Genomic DNA, 19,031 nt, shown 5'->3' with positions numbered 1-19,031 from the left:
AAACTGCAGCGAGTACAGGCCCAGCGCCTTCAAACATGTTTTAGTATGTTATCCAATCAACTCGGATAATACTGTACAAAACTGCAATCAAGCCAAACTCAAGTACAATAGTTAGAGCAAAGGGGAAGATACAGAGAACAGAAAATAGTTCTCAGCATTATAGGGCACCAGCTCCACAGACAGTTGCAGGACAGGGATCTGCAGATGTTGGACTTTTGAGCAAAACATAAAGTGCTGGAGGAACTCAGCAGGTCAGGTAGCATCTGTGGAGGGAATGAATGGACATGTTTGATGTTGGGACCCTTCTTCATACAGATGTGGTATGGTGGAGGGGGGGGGGGGGGGGGGAGGCTGGAAAAGAGGTGGGGTAGTACAAAGCCCAGCATGAACATGGAATTCTCCAATGTTAAGTAACTACAACATCCTCCCCCTCTCCATCCTTCCTGCTTAAAATCATCCCCCTCCATCTCCCCCTCCCCTGTGGCCCACTGGACTTGCGCCTATTTCTCCCCTCCACATACATTCCTTTCTCTAGCTTCACAATCCCTTTGTCTCACACTTTGTCTTTTCATCCCTGGCCTTTGTCCGATATCTGCCCATCGACCCCCCCCCCCACCTGTATTCACCTATTACCTGCCAAGCTTTGTCCTGCATCTCCGCATCTCCCTCTCTTCCAGTTTTTGTTTCACCTGCTACAATTCGACTGAAGAAGGGTCGCAACCTGAAACTTCACCTATCCATGCTTCCCAGAGATGCTGCCTGACCCGCTGAGTTACCCCAGCACTTGGTGGCTTTTCTTTCCTGGCAAGTGATAGGTGGATGCAAGTGGCGCGGATTGATTGGCTGATGGGTGGAGTAAAGTACAAAAACTAGTGATGAAAATTGACACCCGCCAATTACTTGCACACACGGCACACACACACGGCACACACACACTGCACACACACACTGCACACACACACACTGCACACACACACACTGCACACACACACACAGGCACTAAACACACGGCACTAAACACACGTAGAAACATAGACATAGAAAATAGGTGCAGGAGTAGGCCATTCGGCCCTTGGAGCCTGCACCGCCATTCAATATGATCATGGCTGAATATTCCAACTCAGTATCCTGTACCTGCCTTGTCTCCATACCCCCTGATCCCTTCAGCCACAAGGGCCACATCTAACTCCCTCTTAAATATAGCCAATGAACTGGCCTCAACTAGCAGAGAATTCCAGAGATTCACCACTCTCTGCGTGAAAAATGTTTTTCTCATCTCGGTCTTAAAATATTTCCCCCTTATCCTTAAACTGTGAGCCCTTGTTCTGGACTTCCCCAACATCGGAAACAATCTTCCTGCGTCTAGCCTGTCCAACCCCTTAAGAATTTTGTAAGTTTCTATAAGTTCCCCCCCTCAATCTTCTAAATTCTAGCGAGTACAAGCCGAGTCTATCCAGTCTTTCTTCATATGAAAGTCCTGCCATCCCAGGAATCAGTCTGGTGAACCTTCTCTGTACTCCCTCTATGGCAAGAATGTCTTTCCTCAGATTAGGAGACCAAAACTGTACGCAATACTCCAGGTGTGGTCTCACCAAGACCCTGTACAACTGCAGTAGAACCTCCCTGCTCAAATCCTTGACACTAAACACACACACACACACACGGCACTAAAGACATGGAAGACTGCTCCAACAATGATTGGATAAACATAACAGAAAATGTGGTGACCTTATTCTTTTCTGGGCGTTCCTCCAGAAGGAGATCATCTTGTTGATTTCCAGCGCTCGGGCTGCAGTCGTTGCGTTGCCGCTCGCACGCAACGTCCCATCTTCCATCTTTGAGAGAAAATCCTTTGCAAACGGACTCCCGACGTTGTTATGGTTTCCATCCTGAATCAGGCAAAATGAAAGCTTAGTTTAGTTCAAAGATGCAGCGCAGAAACAGGCCCTTCGGCCCATCGAGTCCACGCCGACTAGCAATCCCCGCACCCATGGCCAGAGGCATCGTCATCTGTTGGCATGCTGGGAAAACTGGGAGAAAGCAAGAGTTTGAAGGCCAGGGGAGTCTAGAAGGATAAGGGGGTTACCTCATCGAAACTTACTGAATAGTGAATGCCTGTATAGAGTGGATGTGGAGAGGATGTTTTCGCTAGCGGGAGTGTCCAGCACCAGAGGCCAGAGCCTCAGAATAAAAGAAAATACCTTTATAATTGAGATTCACCACCCTTTAGTCAGAAGGTGGTGAATCTGTGGAATTCATTCTGTGGAGGCCAAGTCAATTGATATTTTTAAGGCAGGGATTGACAGATTCTTGATTAGTAGAGGTGTCGGGTTATGGGGCGAAGGCAGGAGAATGGGGATGGGAGGGAAAGATAGATCAGCCATGACTGAATGGCAGTGCAGGAGTAGACCTGACGGGCCGAATGGCCTAAATCTGCTCCGAGAAACTATGATCGTATGAGACAATGGGCAGCCAGGGGCAGGAAAACCACAAACCTTGTGCGGAAGTTTGAAGAACCAGCATCCAGGCACGTTGACACCAGGGTAGGGCCCGTTGCCATGGTGATGTATATCGGAGCTATCCTCGAGGAGTGGCGGGGGCTTCCCACTGTCATTCTGAAGGGAAAGAAGCAACAGCACTCAGCATGACTGGGGACTAAGCCCACTCATCTGGTGAAATAAATCAGCCAGCACAACAATGCAGGAAGCAGGGAGATAACTACTCACCGGGCGACTCTGTGAACACAGGGGGCAGCCTCTGGCGTGGGTGTCACGGCAAGAGGTGTTTGTTACAAATCAACAGGGGCCAAACGGTGTAAAGTTATCGTAAAATATACAGCAAAGACAGACACAAACTCAGCAGGAGAGGTAGCTTCTCTGGAGAGAAGGAATGGCTTTGAGACCCTTCTTCAGACACCATTCCTTCTCTCCAGAGATGCTGCCAGTCCCGCTGAGCTACTCCAGCATTTTGTGTCTATCTTCGGTGTATTAACCAGCGCCTGCAGTTGCTCCCTACACATTAATATATACAGCGTGACAACATGTACAACTAACCCTGAAACGTAACGAGGCAGTGATGTGGGGTGAACAGATGGACAAGGAGCGCAGTCTACACAACCCTCTCACACCACGGATGAGAGACAGAATCTTACTTCCACCCAGAGAGCAGATATAGCCTTACTGTCTCTCCTGTCAGCATCACTTATTTATATTTATGAAAAACCGATACAGGTTTATCTCTGGTTATTTATCATTCAGAAATAAGAAACGGTGAGAAAGTCAACAGGGCCACAAGGAACTACAGACTACATTCCCTTTTCATAAGTTCAAAAGTTATAGGAGCAGAATTTGGCCATTCGGCCCATCGAGTCTACTCCGCCATTCAATCATGGCTGATCTATCTATCCCCCTCAACCCCATACTCCTTCCTTCTACCCATAACCTGACACCCATACTAATCAAGAATTTGTCAATCTTCGTTTAAAAAAATACCTGACCCGCTGAGATACTCCAGCTTTTTGTGTCTATCAGCTGAGTAGACTTGATGGGCCGAATGGCCTACTCCTGCTCCTAGAACTTATGAACTGGCCAAGTCACTGGATGGATTTAAGAGAAAGTTAGATAGAGCTCTAGGGGCTAGTGGAGTCAAGGGATATGGGGAGAAGGCAGGCACGGGTTATTGATAGGGGACGATCAGCCATGATCACAATGAAATGCGGTGCTGGCTCGAACTGCCTCCTCCTGCACCTATTTTCTATGTTTCTGTGAAAAGAGAAATGTACCAGTGTCTGCAGTTCCTTGTGACCCTGTTGACCTTCTTATTTCATATTTCATCATTATAAATAAACCAGAGAAATACTTGACATTTTACAACTAAAAAAGGAGGAACAGCGTGTGGGCTTTACCTGCTCAGAATTCTTCTTCCTGCTCCCTTTCCCGTAGCCATTGAACTCGGCTTCGGGTTCAGTCTCCAGGCAGCTCAGTGCCTCCACCTGGTGGTAACAGATAAACACGTCACCAACAATCCCCCGGAGTCTGCAGCCGCCTGGCTCATGGTGGGGCTTACTGCCGCCCCCCCCCCCCCCGCCCCCGTCTCCGCCCGTCCACAGTGGGCAGCTCACCCCCCCCCCCAGCTTTCCTTCCGTTTAGAACATAGTGTTTGGCATTGTGGCACAGTGGTAGAGTTGCTGCCTTACAGCGCCAGAGACCCGGGTTCGATCCGGATCTCAGGTGCTGCCTGTGTGGAGTTTGCACGTTCTCCCTGTGACCGCATGGGTTTTCTCCGGGATGCTCCGGTTTCCTCTCACACTCCAAAGACGTACAAGTTTGTAGGCTAATTGGCCTCTGTCAAAATTGTTGCTGGTGTGTCATTGAAACATAGAAAATAGGTGCAGGAGTAGGCCATTCGGCCCTTCGAGCCTGCACCACCATTCAATATGATCATGGCTGATCATCCAACTCAGTATCCTGTACCTGCCTTCTCTCCATACCCCCCGATCCCTTTTGCCACAAGCGCCACATCTAACTCCCTCTTAAATATAGCCAATGAACTGGCCTCAACTACCCTCTGTGGCAGAGAATTCCACAGGTTCACCACTCTCTGTGTGAAAAATGTTTTTCTCATCTCGGCCCTAAAAGACTTCCCCCTTATCCTTAAACTGTGACCCCTTGTTCTGGACTTCCCCAACATCGGGAACAATCTTCCTGCATCTAGCCTGTCCAATCCCTTAAGAATTTTGTAAGTTTCAATAAGATCCCCCCTGATTCCTCAAGTGTCGGGATTGGAGGAGAAAGTGGGATAACATGGAATTATTGTGAATAGTAAGTATAGACATGGTGGGCCGAAAGGCCTGTTTCCATGCTATTTCTCTGCACTAAATTCTGAGGCTATGGCCTTTGGTCCTGGACTCTCCCACTAGCCCTCTCCACATCCACTCTCTCCAGGCCTTTGTTCTTGACGACATGGCCCATCCACCTTGGCTCAACCTCGAGACTCCAACCTCATCCTCACTCGACCTTGAGGCTCCGACCCCACTTGATACCGTTCCCCAAAAGCAGCTTCACTGGGGCAGGGCTGATGGTGATTAGGTAGGTGTTTCTAATTTGCTAAATAAAGGGGCTGTCCCACTTGGGCGACCTAATTGGCGAGTTTGAAGAGTTTGAAAAAATGACATGTTGAAGACCACCTTCGACTATGTTGAAGACCAGCTGCGACTAACTTCGGGAAAATTGGACACCGAATAGTGGAGAGTGAAGACGACCTCTTTCGACCTCCCTTCGTCTATGATGAAGACTTCGACTACCCTCGACTACCCTCGATTACCTACGACTAACATGCCGACCTACTACGACTAAACCTACGAGTAAAAAAAGTATCGATTTTTTCCATGGCGACCGTTTTTTACACGCGGGCATTTTTTAACATATTGTAAAAAACACCGCGACCCAGCTGAGGCCTCGAGTACGCGGGGACCACTCTTGGGCATGAAGGAGAGTTACGAAGACCTCCTACGACCTCGTGTCGACCGTGCTGCGAGTATGAGATGAGGGCAAACTCGCCAGAACTCGCGGATTAGGTCGCCCAAGTGGGACAGACCCTTTACCTTCTTTGGCACAACATCTTTGTGAATTATTGGGAGATAAAAACCATAATCAGCACAGGCTTGATTTCTGGGTCACACTCACCCTTTCCCACATACTGTCTTCCATCAACAGGAACTCTTCATTGAGTGCCGTCTCCGGGACTACCGTCGACTCTTGCACTTTCTGTTTGCTTTGTTCTCTGTGCAACTTCTCAATGGCTCTGACAAATAATGGACACAAATTAAGATCCAAAGAAATATCCTGGCATAGCTGAATGTTTTTTGTTTAGTTTATTGTCAAGTGCAGCTTATTGCAATGAATTCCACAGATTCACTACCCTCTGACTAAAGAAATTCCTCGTCATTTCCTTTCTAAAGGTACGACTATTTATTCTGAGGCTGTGGCCTCTGGTCCTAGACTCTCCCACTAATGGAAACATTCCCTCCACATCCACTCTAATCAGGTCTTTCACTATTCGGCAAGTTTCAATGAGGTCTCCCCTCATCCTTCTAAACACCAGCGAGTGCAGGCCCAGTGCCGTCAAACACATGTTAACCCAATCATTCCTGTGGTTAGGTGCAGAGGTAAAGATAATAGTACAGCATAGGAGCAGGTCCTTCGTGCCACAGTGTCTGTGCCGAACATGATGTCAAGCTAAACTCATTTCCTCTGGCTGCATGTGATCCATATCCCTCCATTCTCTACATATCCAAGGAGTTTATCATTATGAGTAGGAATTATTGGCAGGAAATAGGTAAACACAGGCAAGGTGGGGGGTTTGATAGGCAGATGGTTGATTTGAGGAAGGGTCTCGACCCGAAATGTCACCAATTCCTTTTCTCCAGAGGTGCTGCCTGACCCGTTGAGTTCCACCAACTTTTTGTATCTATCTTTGGTTGGAACAAAGGCCAGAGACTAAAGCAGAACATGCGAGGCAGAAGTATTAAAGTGTTGCAAATTGTGAAGCTGGAGGAAGGAATGGAGGGGGAGGGGGAAGGAGAGAAATTGTTGCAAGGGCACAGGTGCGAGGGAGAAAGGGGTGGGTGTGGGGGAGAAGGTAGAGGAGCAGGAGTGGGGGCCTTTGTTAGAAGTTACTGGACAATTCAATGCTCATACAGTTGACTTGTAAAAACCAGTATCTGTACTTCCTTGTTTTTCCATAGAGTCAGAGTCATAGAGTGATACAGTGTGGTCATAGAGTGATACAACTTGCCCACACCAGCCAACATGTCCCATCTACACTAGTCTCAACTGCCTGCGCTTGGTCCATATCCCTCCAAACCTGTCCTATCCATGTACCTGTCTAACTGTTTCTTAAATGATGGGACAGTCCCAGCCTCAACTACCTCCTCGGGCAGCTTGTTCCATACACCCACCACCCTTTGTGTCAAAAGGTTACCCCTCGGATTCCTATTACATCTTTTCCCCCTTCACCTTGAACCTACTGTATGTCTTTAGCATTGGGTTGAATTGGTCTCTCACCATCCTGAGACCATGAACTGTCCTGCCTTCCTGTGTGTACACTCCAATGGTACAACTGGGACCTCACAGTAACAGTCATACAATCATACAGCATGGAAACAGCCCTTCGGCCCAACTTGTCCATGCCGACCAACATTCCCCATCTAAGCTCGTCCCGTGTCCGGCCCATATCCCTCTATACCTTTCCTATCTATGTACCAGTCCACGCAGCTCTTAAATGCTTTCAAACTATCCGACTCAACTGGCAGCTCGTTCCATACACTGTGCCCCCTGGTTTGTATTAATTTGTGCCACTTTCACCGTCAACACATGCCCTCTGGTTTTTGATTCACCCACCCTGGTTAAAAGACTGTGCATACAACGATAAATGCACACACAAACTCTCTAAATGGAACCAAAAAAATAACTGATTTAATATTCCTCTGGTCAGAGAAGAGACTGCTTAATGAATGAACCGAAGCCAACGTCTTTACGTGCCCGCGGTAGGATGCTGGAGATCGGACAAGGGCGCGCAGCTGAGACTATAATGAATACTTTGTTTCATAGCCCCATAAGTGGCGACCCTTTGCATACCTCGTGTATGGTATGCAAAACAAAAAAAAAAATTACTGTGAAATGTCACACGTGTAATAATGTATCTCATGGTCATGATAGGAGCAGAATCCATCCACAATCAAGTCTACTCCGCCCATGGCTGATCTATCTCTTCCCTTCCCCAAGTGATCTTCTCACTTATTGATAAGGTCCAATTGATTGAAAGATGGTTCTCAGCATGGAAATAGGGCCATCTGGCCACATAGGGGCACATGAGCTCCAAACACACACCGGAGCACCCACAGGAAACCCACGTTGGGTCCGGGCAACCACTCTGGATCAGTCCACCTGACGCATATCTTCCGATACCATCTGCAACCAGAGCACGGGAAAAGCGTTAACAGGTAAAAGTCTCCATAAGCAATTTACTGATCCATGCAGATTGGGTTTAGCCTAAAAGGCAGGCAATATCATCAAAAGTCCACACCAAAAATAGAGTAACGTCTGCAGTCAAACTCTGCACAGACAGCACCGGACGTCCGGATCAAACCCGGGTCTTTGGTGCTGTGAGGCAGCGGCTCTAACACTGCTCCACTTTGCTGCAAAATTGGTGCAGGAATTCGCTGCCTGGGTGATTGGAAGCAGGAACCAGGGTCTGGAAATAAGGGCTGGACATTCATGACTGACCCGAGGGGAAATGTCTTCAACCCAAATGTAGCGATCATTTGGAATTCTCCGTCTAACATGCTATGAAGGCTCAGGTACTGTGTATATTCAACAGAGATCAAATTAATTTGGGATATCAAGAAAATCAAGGGAAATGGAATTAGTGCAAGGAGATGACACTGAAGAAACTGACCATAATTCTATAAGGAGGATGTTCTTCCAATGTACCTCAGTACACGTGACTGATAAAGTACCATACCATTCCATATGAAGCTGGAAAGAGTGTAGAGAAGTTTTACCAGGACGTTGCCAGGACTTGAGGACCTGAGTATCTTTTCTAAACCTGAGCTAAATTGAGAGATTGGGCAGGCTAGGACTTTATTCTTTGGAGTGCGTGAGGGGTGATCTCATAGAGATGTATATGATCATGAGGGGAATAGATGGAGTGAATGCACAGAGTCCTTTACCCAGAGTAGCAGAATCGAGAACCAGGCAACGTAGGTTTAAAGTGAGAGAGGAAAGATTGAATAGGAACCCGAGGGACTTTTTCACAGAGGGTATGGAACAAGGTGACAGAGGAGGTTACACAAAAAAGCTGGAGAAACTCAGCGGGTGCAGCAGCATCTATGGAGCGAAGGAAATAGGCAACGTTTCGGGCCGAAACCCTTCTTCCTTCGCTCCATAGATGCTGCTGCACCGGCTGAGTTTCTCCAGCTTTTTTGTGTAACCTTCGATTCTCCAGCATCTGCAGTTCCCTCTTAAACAAGGTGACAGAGGAGGTAGTTGAGCAAGTGCAATAACTAAATTTAACAGACATTTGGACAGGGACATGGATAGAAAGGATTAGAGGAACATAGGCCATGGATAGAAAGGATTAGAGGAACATAGGCCAAACGGAGGTTGGTGTGACTATGTAAATGGGGCATCTAGGTTGGCATGGGCAAGTTGGGCCGAAGGGCCTGTTTCAATGCCGTATGAATCTATAATCTTATTGAATGGCGGAGTCGTGAAAAGGGTGAGGATAGTCGACTGTTGCTTTTACTCTTGGAAACAAGGAACTGAAGATGCTGTTTACATAAAAGCACAAAGTGTTGGAGTAACTCAACGGGTTAGGCAGCATTCTGTAAAACATGGATCGGTGATGTTTCGGGATGGGACCCCTCTTCAGGCTGGGGAAATCAGGAAAAATAGCTGGAAGAGAGGAGGGCTGGTGATATGTGAACACAGGCGAGGGGGGTTTCTGATAGACAGATTGTTGGACAAATACCACAGGTATGTCCTGCCCCTCCTCTCTTCCAGCTTTTTCTCCCGATCCCCCAGAAGAAAAGTCCCGAAAGAGTTGCAAATTGTGAAGTTAGAGTCACAATTATAGTCAAGGTTAGAGTCTTGTATCCTTTTGCTGCTTTTATTACTTTGCAGTTTTAGTTTAGTTTAGAGATACAGCGCAGAAACAGGCCCTTCGGCCCACCAGGTACACGCGGATCAGCGATCCCCGCACATTAGCACTATCCTACACCCACTAGGGATAATTTTTACATTTACCAAGCCAATTAACCTACAAACCTGCACGTCTTTGGAGTGTGGGAGGAAACCAAAGATCTCGGAGAAAACCCACGCAGGTCACGGGGAGAACGTACAAACTCCGTACAGACAGCAGCCGTAGTCGGGATCGAACCTGGGTCTCCGGCGCTGCATTCGCTGTAAGGCAGCAACCCTACCGCTGCGCCACCGTGACTTATGCCCTTCTTCTCATTGGATCACCCAATATGTACACCCACCACACACAACTCCAGAAGCCTAGTTTAATAGCTTTGCTAAGTCTTTAATCAGGTGGTGAATCGATAAATTTAATTGCTACAGACGGCTGTGGAGGTCAAGTCATTGGGTATTTGCGAGGCAGAGATTGACAGATTCTTGATTAGTACGAGTGTCAAGGGTTATGGGGAGAAGGCAGGAGAATGGGGTTAAGTGGGAAAGATAGATCAGCCATGATTGAATGGTGGAGTAGACTGGATGGGCTGAATGGCCTAATTCTGCTCCAGGAACTTACGTACTTATGAACAGAGGCAATGAACAACAATAATGCAAATAATCTGACCTTCCTCTTGCTCTGCTGCCGAGCTACATTCTGCCAGCACGCTGGTGGAATCCGATGCCTTCCCCTTCCGCCTTGTGTTCTTCTTCTGTTTAAACTCCTGGGTGTCCCATTCAAGGTCCCACAGCCAGGGGTCGTCTTTGTACCTGGGAAAGAGAAGTTGTATAATGGCCGATACATGCAACATCTTGTAGCGTGGCGAACAAACTACTTCCCACTGTGACACCAGGAGTCGCAGTGTCGACCCTGGAGTGAAATACAGGTCCACCGCCGATTTTGCCGTTCCAGAGCCTTGCCGGATTATCCGTTTTGCCGGTGCAGCAGAGAGGATTCAAACGGTACTGTTATGCCCCTGTCCCACTTAGGAAACCTGAACAGAAATCTCTGGAGACTTTGCGCCCCACACAAGGTTTATTTGCGGTTCCCGGAGGTTGCAGGAGGTTGCCGGAGGTTGCAGGTAATGGAAGCAGGTAGGGAGACTGACAAAAACCTCCGGGAACCGCACGGAAACCTTGAGTGGGGCGCAAAGTCTCCAGAGGTTTCCTAAGTGGGACAGGGGCATAACGTTCTGCCTGGGCCACCAGGGGGCCGAGATACCGGGTGGCAAAGGCGGCCTCGGACGTTGGCTATGGGAACGGATCTGTAGGCTCCTGCCGGGCCAGAGTTCCAGAGACCCGACCACAGGGGTCAAAAAGGAATAGGTAATGTTCTGGGTCTATGTAGATCAAGATTTTCACCGAACTCTACATAAAAATGGAATTTCACCGTCCCTAGGTAGAATACAGCGACAATACAGTACCATTGAACCATTGATTTATCTGGCAATCAAATTTAACAAGGGGCTCACCTTTCTGCTTCGAGTAGCTGGCAGGCATCGTTAGCCAGGTTCATGAGGGACTGCTGCATCTCCCACTGTAGCTCCTCATAGGTGCCCTGTGCTTCATCTTGGTAACGCTTCCAGTTGTGGTTTACAGGAAGGTAGCACTGGCCCATCTCCAGCATGCCAGCGAAGGTCACCGGGTGTGGGCACCTTAAGACGTAGAACAACCATAGTTACAGGTCTGTGTTGCCCACCAACATGGTGGCCCAGCGGTAGAGTTGCTGCCTTGCAGCACCAGAGACCCGGGTTCGATCCTGAGTGCGGGTGCTGTCCTTACGGAGTTTGTACCTTCTCCCCTTGACCTGCTAGGGTTTTCTCCGAGATCTTTGTTTTCCTCTAAAACTCCAAAGACGTGCAGGTCTACAGGCTAACCAGCTTTGTATAAATGTAAATTGTCCCTAGTGTGTGTAGAATAGTGTTAGTGTGCGTGGATCGCTGGTGGTGTGGACTCGGTGGGCCGACGGCCCTGTATCTGCAAAACTAAACTTAACAAAATCAGAAAGTCATGCCCTTCGTCACACCTTGAACTGGTGACTTCTCTGGTTGTATGGTACAGGGAGTCCTGACTGGTTGCATCACGGCCTTGTTCAGCGACCAAAACGTCCAGGAAAGAAGGAGAGCTACTGCGAGTGGTAGACACTGCCTGGTCCATCACAGATACTAACCTCCTCACTATCGAAGGGATCAAAAGGAGGTGCTGCCTCAAAAAGGCAGCCAATATTATCTAAGACCCATTCCATCTGGGCCACACTCTTTAGAGATACAGCACAGAAACAGGCCCTTCGGCCCACCGACTCCGCGCCGACCAGCGATCAACCTATCACTAGTTCTACCGTAACCCACTTCTCCATCCACTCCCTACACACGAGGGGCAAGTTTACAGAGGCCAATTAACCTACAAACCCGCGCGTCTTTGGGATGTGGGAGGAAACCAGAACACCCAGAGGAAACCCAGGTGGTCACAGAAAAAAACATGCAAACTCCACAAGGACAGCACCCAAAGACAGGGTGGAACCAGAGTATCTGGCGCTGTGAGGCAAAAGTTCTACCCGCTGCAACACTGTGCCACCCCTTGGGACTAAATGGGATATTGATTGGCAACTTGACAATGTGGTCAGTGTGGACATGGTGGGCCAAAGAGTTTGTTTTGTGCCAGGCACCTCTATGAATAAGTCAGACAGCATCTGTATCGGGTGGTAGTAGAAGGCTAATGGGCTTCTCATTGTAGTCAGCAAAACCTGTGAACATACAATGATCCCGCAGCTTCAGTGAGTAGATGTAAACAAGTCGTTTCAATGCTCCTTCTCGCCTAAATAACAAGCATGTTTGTGTTAGGAAATGTGTGGGAAGGAACTGCAGATGCTGGTTTAGACACAAATTGCTAGAGTGACTCCGAGAGTCAGGCAGCATCTCTGGAAAAAAGGAGTAGGTGACATTTCGGGTCGTGACCCTTCTTCAGACTTCAGGGTGTTGCCGAATTCTCGTCCGACAGAAAAACCTCTTCGTTAGAGTGAGGCCAAATGCAAATTGGAGGAACAACACCTCATATTAGCTTGGGCAGCTTACACCCCAGTGGTATGAATATTGATTTCTCTACCTTCAAGTAACCCTTGCATCCCCTCCATTCCTTCCCCACCCTTGTCATCGTACTAGTTTCACTGTACTTGTCATCACCTTCCCCACAGCCAACAATGGACCATTGTGGGCTCCACCTTTCCTTGATCTTCGTTGCTTTTTTTGCATAACTTCCATTCATTTGTTCTGTGTACCATCTATATCTCTCGTTTCCCTCGCCCCTGACTCTCAATCTGTAGAAGGGTCTCGACCCGAAACGTCACCTATCAATTTTCTCCAGAGATACTGCCTGAACTACTGAGTTACTCCAGCTTTTTGTTTCTTACTTTGTGATGGGAAATGCTGGCTGTGTTTTGAACGCTGGTGGGAGCAGGGGGGGGGGATTATGCCAAGCCTTTGCCTGTCTGCCCTTGCTTATGATTACAGTGGAGGGAATACAAGATTTCACAATGAGCTAGCATTGACTTAAATGGCCTCATTCTGTGATTAGTTCAGAGATGATGCAAGGGATGATTGAAGCTCTCCAGCTATGAATTCCCCAGGTGGTGACAGGAATCATGGATATCCAGGATAACTTTGCTTCTCAGTCTAAACATACCAGTTGTGCAGACTGGGATAGTTTCCCCTGGAACATCAGAGGTTGCGGGGAGACCTGATGGAAGTATATAAAATTATGTGGCATAGATAGGGTCGACAGTCAGAACCTTTTTCCCAGGACGGAAAAAATCAAATACTCGAAGGCATCGCTTTAAAGTGAGAGCGGGAAAGTGAAATAGAAAGGTTTAGTTTAGTTTAGAGATTCAGCGCGTAAACAGGCCCTTTGGCCCACCGAGTGCACACCGACCAGCGATCACTGCACATTATCTCTACCCTACAGACTCTAGGGACTATTTTACATTTTATACCGAGCCTATTAACCTACAAACCTGCGGGGAGAAGGTGTAAACTCCGTACAGCCAGCATCCGTGGTCAGGATTGAACTCTCACACTATAAGGCAGCAACTCCACCGCTGCGCCACCGTGCCAACAAAGTGCGGGGCAACTTTTTTTTTTTTTTTACGCAGAGTGTGCGAGTGCCTGGATTGTGCTGCTGGGGTTGGTATTTACGATTGACAGACACGATAGTGACATTTACGATAGAGACTATCTACGATACACAGATGCGAGAGTGACATTTAAGAGGCTTTTGGATAGGCATCTGGATATGTTGGCATCATGTTTAACACAGACGTTGTGGGCAAAGGGCCTGCTCTTGTGCTGAAGATAGACACTAAATACTGGAGTAACTCAGCGGGTCAGACAGCATCTCTGGAGAAAAGGATGGCCGGGACACTTCTTCAACTGTTCTTGTGCTGAGCTGTTCAATACCTTTCCAATAATATTCTTATCAAAATCAACTGTGATAGTCTGACAACCTTCAACCTGTGTGGGGCTCGATAAGATGACAGTGCCACATTTATTATGGCTGAATCTGGCTTCAGAATAAGGAGAATGAAAGGCATTGCTTATTGAGAAACGTCGACTCACCTTTCTAGAAACAGTGGAAGCTCCTCACAAACCACCTCGTACGTAGCCTTAACGTCAAGTGCACAGTATTGCATCAGCGCCTGTCATCGGTGAATAAAGTACATATAACGGCCAAAAATTAAAATCATTCACGTCACGATATACTTCTCATTTTTCACTAGAGTAAACCCTCGTTATAACAGACCACATGATGGAAAATAACGGTGTCTGTTATCAGGGATTATCTGCTATTTGAAGGAGAGCCAATTGAAGAAGGGTCCCGGCCCGAAACTTCACCCATCTTTTCTCTAGAGATGCTGTATGACCCGCTGAGTTACTCCAGCACTTTGTGTCTATCTTCAGCACAAGTGTAGGCCCTTTGCCCACGATGTCTATGCTGAACATGATGCCAACAAACACTACGCAATAAACAGTAGACGACACACAATACATGGTAAATGGTAGGGAATTGAAGAATGTAGGTGAACAGGGGGATCTGGGAATAACTGTGCACAGTTCCCTGAAAGTGGAATCTCATGTAGATAGAGTGGTAAAGAAAGCTTTTGGTGTGCTGGCCTTTATAAATCAGAGCATTGAGTATAGAAGTTGGGATGTAATGTTAAAATTGTACAAGGCATTGGTGAGGCCAATTCTGGAGTATGGTGTACAATTTTGGTCGCCTAATTATAGGAAGGATGTCAACAAAATAGAGAGAGTACAGAGGAGATTTACTAGAATGTTGCCTGGGTTTCAGCAACTAAGTTACAGAGAAAGGCTGAACAAGTTAGGGCTTTATTTTTTGGAGCGCAGAAGGTTAAGGGGGGACTTGATAGAGGTTTTTAAAATGATGAGAGGGATAGACACAGTTGACGTGGAAAAGCTTTTCCCACTGAGAGTAGGGAAGATTCAAACAAGGGGACATTACTTGAGAATTAAGGGACTGAAGTTTAGGGGTAACATGAGGGGGAACTTCTTTACTCAGAGAGTGGTAGCTGTGTGGAATGAGCTTCCAGTGAAGGTGGTGGAGGCAGGTTCGTTTTTATCATTTAAAAATAAATTGGATAGTTATATGGATGGGAAGGGAATGGAGGATTATGGTCTGAGCGCAGGTATATGGGACTAGGGGAGATTATGTGTTCGGCACGGACTAGAAGGGTCGAGATGGCCTGTTTCCGTGCTGTAATTGTTATATGGTTATATGGTTGTTATACCTAGTGGCACAGTGGTAGAATTGCTACCGTATAGCGCCAGAGACCCGGGTTCGACGCTGACCACGGGTGCTGCCTGTGACGGCGTGGGTTTCCACCGGGCGTTCGGGTTTCCAGACATACGGACGTGCGGTTTAGTTGTCATCTGTGGGTCGTGCGGGTAAAGCCGCTGCCTCGCGATGCCGGGGACCCGGGTTTGATCCTGGTACCGTGTGCTCCCGGTGATGCCGTGGGGTTTCTCTGGGCGCTCGGGCTCTAAGCTGAACACTCTGAGTTGTTCCTAATATGTCGGGTGGTGCCAGGGCCCCAAAGAGAGGGGGCGTGATTGCGGATGGTGGGGCCTGGGGTCATGGTCTCTGGCGTTGTGTTACGGCCGCTGCGATTCACGGAGACAAGTTGGGGTGCGGGCATACATGTCTTTGTGGTGGGGGTGAGGAGGCTGTGCATGCGGGTAGACCCATGGGAAGAGAGATAGAACCACTGCGGTAGTATTCTGCACACTGTGACTTGTCGCAGAGATAGAGACAGATCTAGTGTATGGGTGATCGCTGGCAGACTTGGTGTTTCCGCACTGTATCTCTAAACTGAACTAAGCCCAAATGGTTCGAAAACACCATTGGCTCTAATCACCCAGTGGTTGTTCCGTGAAACAACAAACTCTGTCTACAAGTTCAGAATTAAAGGGCGTTCTTTGGATGAGATGAGGAAGAATTTTGTTAGTCAGAGGGTGGTGAATCGTGGAATTCTTTGCCACAGATGGCTGTGGAGGCAATCAGTGGATATATTTATGGCAGAGAAAGATAGATTCTTGATTAGTGTGGTGTCAGAGGTTATGGGGAGAAGGGGGTTAGGTGGGAGAGATAGATCAGCCATGATTGAATGGCGCAGTAGACTTGATGGGGCGAATGGCCTAATTCTACTCCTATCACTTATGATCTTATGATTTACAACAGATTAACAGATTTGGTCTGCTTTAACCAAAGTCCATTATAAAATGGTCCTCTGAAACAAGGGTCCACTGTATTTCACACAGACAGGAATATTCTGCTTTGGACATTTTGCCTAAGTTGATTGATTTGATTGAAAGATACAGCTTGGATACAGACCCTTCAGCCAACTGGTCCATGCCAACTATCCGTCGCCCATTTACATCCATTCTTTGTTGCCCCGCTTTCTCGTCCACTCCCTACACACGAAGGGCAATTTTGCATAGATCAATCCGCCTACAAACCTGCACGTCTATGGGATATGGGACGAAACCGGAGCACCCGGAGGAAACCCATGCATTCACTGAGAGAACGTGCAAACTCCATACAGACAGCACCCCGAGGTCAGGATTGAACCCGGTCTCTGGCGCTGTGAGGCAGCGGCTCCTCCCAGTGCAACACTGTGCCACCACAGAACATTCCAAGTGGACCTCTCCGGCTGTGCAACTTCCCCCAGCGACTGGATAGCACGCCACAAACGCTTTGCACTGTACCTCACAAACGAAACTCAACTAAATGACCCTGATGGAGGTGTAGATGAGCTGGTGAGTAAGTTTGCTGACAACACCAACATTGGAGGAGCTGCACAGAGCGAGGAAGGCTGTCAGAAGATACGGTGCAATATAGATCAGCTGCAGAAATGGGTGGAGAAATGTGAAATGGAGTTTAACCCGACCAAAGGCACGTTGGGAGGTTAAATGTAAGGGTGGAGGATACAGTTAATGGCAAGATCCTCAATAGCATTGGTGTGCAGAGGGATCTTGGAGTCCAAGTCTGAAGGTGGCAGCACAAATAGGCAGGGTGACAAAGAAGGTGTATGGTATGCTAGCCTTCATTGCAAGGGGCATTCGATATAAGAGTCAGGATCTCATGATGCAGCTCTACAACACTTTGGTTCGGCTGCATTTGGAATATTGTGAGCAGTTCAAATCACCCCGTTACAGGAAAGATGTGGTTTTGGAGAGGATGTGGAGGAAGTTTACCAGAATGCTGCCAGGATTAGTGGGTTTCAGCGACCGGGAGAGGTTGGATAGACTTGGATTGTTTTCCCTGGAACATTGAAGATTGGTGGAAGACTTAATACAATTACATAAATGATAAAAGGCGTAGAAAGGGTAGGCAGTCAGAAGCGTTTTCCCAGTGTAGAAATGTCCAACTCTAGAGGGAAAGATGAGAGGGAAAAAGTATAATGGAAATATGCGGGGCGTGTTTTTATTTTTATTTTATTTTACACAGAGTGGTGGCGGCCTGGAACGCAATTCCGGGATGGTGGTGGAGGCAGATACAATAATGGTCTTCACGAGGCTTTTGGATAGGCACATGGAAATACAGGGAATGGAGGGATATGGATCATATGCAGGCAGATGAGATCAGTTTAACTAAGTATCGTGTTTGGCACGAAACATTGTGGGCTGAAGGGCCTCGCTCCTGTTCTGTACAGTTCTATGTTCCATGATCCATCTCCCCTCTACTTGATCTCAGTTCAGTCCAGTTTCGTCTAATGTCACGTGTACCGAGCTGCAGTGAAAAGCTTCTGTTGTGTGTTAACCAGTCAGCGGAAAGGCAATACATGATTACAATCGAGCCATTTACAGTGTATAGATACATGATAAGGGAATAACGTTTAGTGCCAGTAAAGTCCGATCAAGCATTGTCCGAGGATCATCAATGAGGTAGATAGTAGTTGGTAGATGGACATCACACGCTGCAGCACTGGTGAGGAAGGCAAGGCAGCGCCTTTACCACCTCAGGCAATTGAAAAAATTCAGTGCCTCTGAGGATCCTCCAGTGCTTCTACGCAGCAGCTGTGGAAAGCATCTTGTCCGGAAATATCACGATTTGGTTTGGGAACTGCTCTGCCCAGGACAAGAAGGCTCTGCAGAGAGTAGTGTGTTTGGCCGAACCCACTATGGGAACTACACTCGCCCCTCTGTAGGAAGTATACATCAGAAGGTGCAACTCCAGAGCCAACAAGATCATGGGAGACCCCTTCCACCCCAGCAATGGACTGTTCCAGCTGCTACGGTCAGGCAAACGCCTCCGTTGCCATGTTGTGAAAACGGAGAGGTTGAGAAGGAGTTTCTTCCCAGAGGCCATTAGGACTGTAAACTCCTTTCTCACCAGGGACTAACTTACTGGACCAATTTACTGTTGTGTGGAGTCTTTTTAAAATTGCTGTTTTTTCTTTTTTTTCCTCCCAGAAATATGTAATATGTGAATATGTGATTCTGTTCCATTCTGTTTTGTAGTTTGTACAATCTGCAAGCATTGCCACTTTTCATTTCACTGCACATCTCGTATGTGTATGTGACGAATAAACTTGACTTAACTTGACTCGAGTTCAGGACAGCTCTCTGGTTGTAGTAGGATGATTCAGTTGCTTGATAACAGCTGGGAAGAAAATGTCCCATGACCTGTTTGTAAACCTAAAATGTCGTCTGTCCATTTCCCTCTACAGATGCTGCCTGATTCAGAATTCTCACAGCAGTTTGACTTTAGCTGCAGAGCTGTCATTTG

At 47.6% G+C, this 19,031-nt stretch overlaps 1 protein-coding gene across 1 annotated transcript in view; it reads right to left on the bottom strand.

Annotated features, from left to right (window-relative positions):
• polg (polymerase (DNA directed), gamma) overlaps positions 1-19,031 on the bottom strand; it is a 47,671-nt gene that overhangs the window by 18,679 nt on the left and 9,961 nt on the right. Inside the window, 9 exon segments of the mRNA XM_055660970.1 lie at positions 1,729-1,889; positions 2,496-2,615; positions 3,905-3,991; positions 5,685-5,861; positions 7,913-7,970; positions 8,286-8,362; positions 10,343-10,505; positions 11,207-11,389; positions 14,342-14,421. Of these exon segments, the coding sequence (XP_055516945.1) occupies positions 1,729-1,889; positions 2,496-2,615; positions 3,905-3,991; positions 5,685-5,861; positions 7,913-7,970; positions 8,286-8,362; positions 10,343-10,505; positions 11,207-11,389; positions 14,342-14,421 (1,106 nt within the window).

This window comes from Leucoraja erinacea, chromosome 33 (assembly GCF_028641065.1).
Source record: "Leucoraja erinacea ecotype New England chromosome 33, Leri_hhj_1, whole genome shotgun sequence".
Lineage (NCBI taxonomy): Eukaryota > Metazoa > Chordata > Chondrichthyes > Rajiformes > Rajidae > Leucoraja > Leucoraja erinaceus.
The sequence above is the reverse complement of the archived record's forward strand: the minus strand, read 5'-3'. Positions and strand labels throughout refer to the sequence as shown.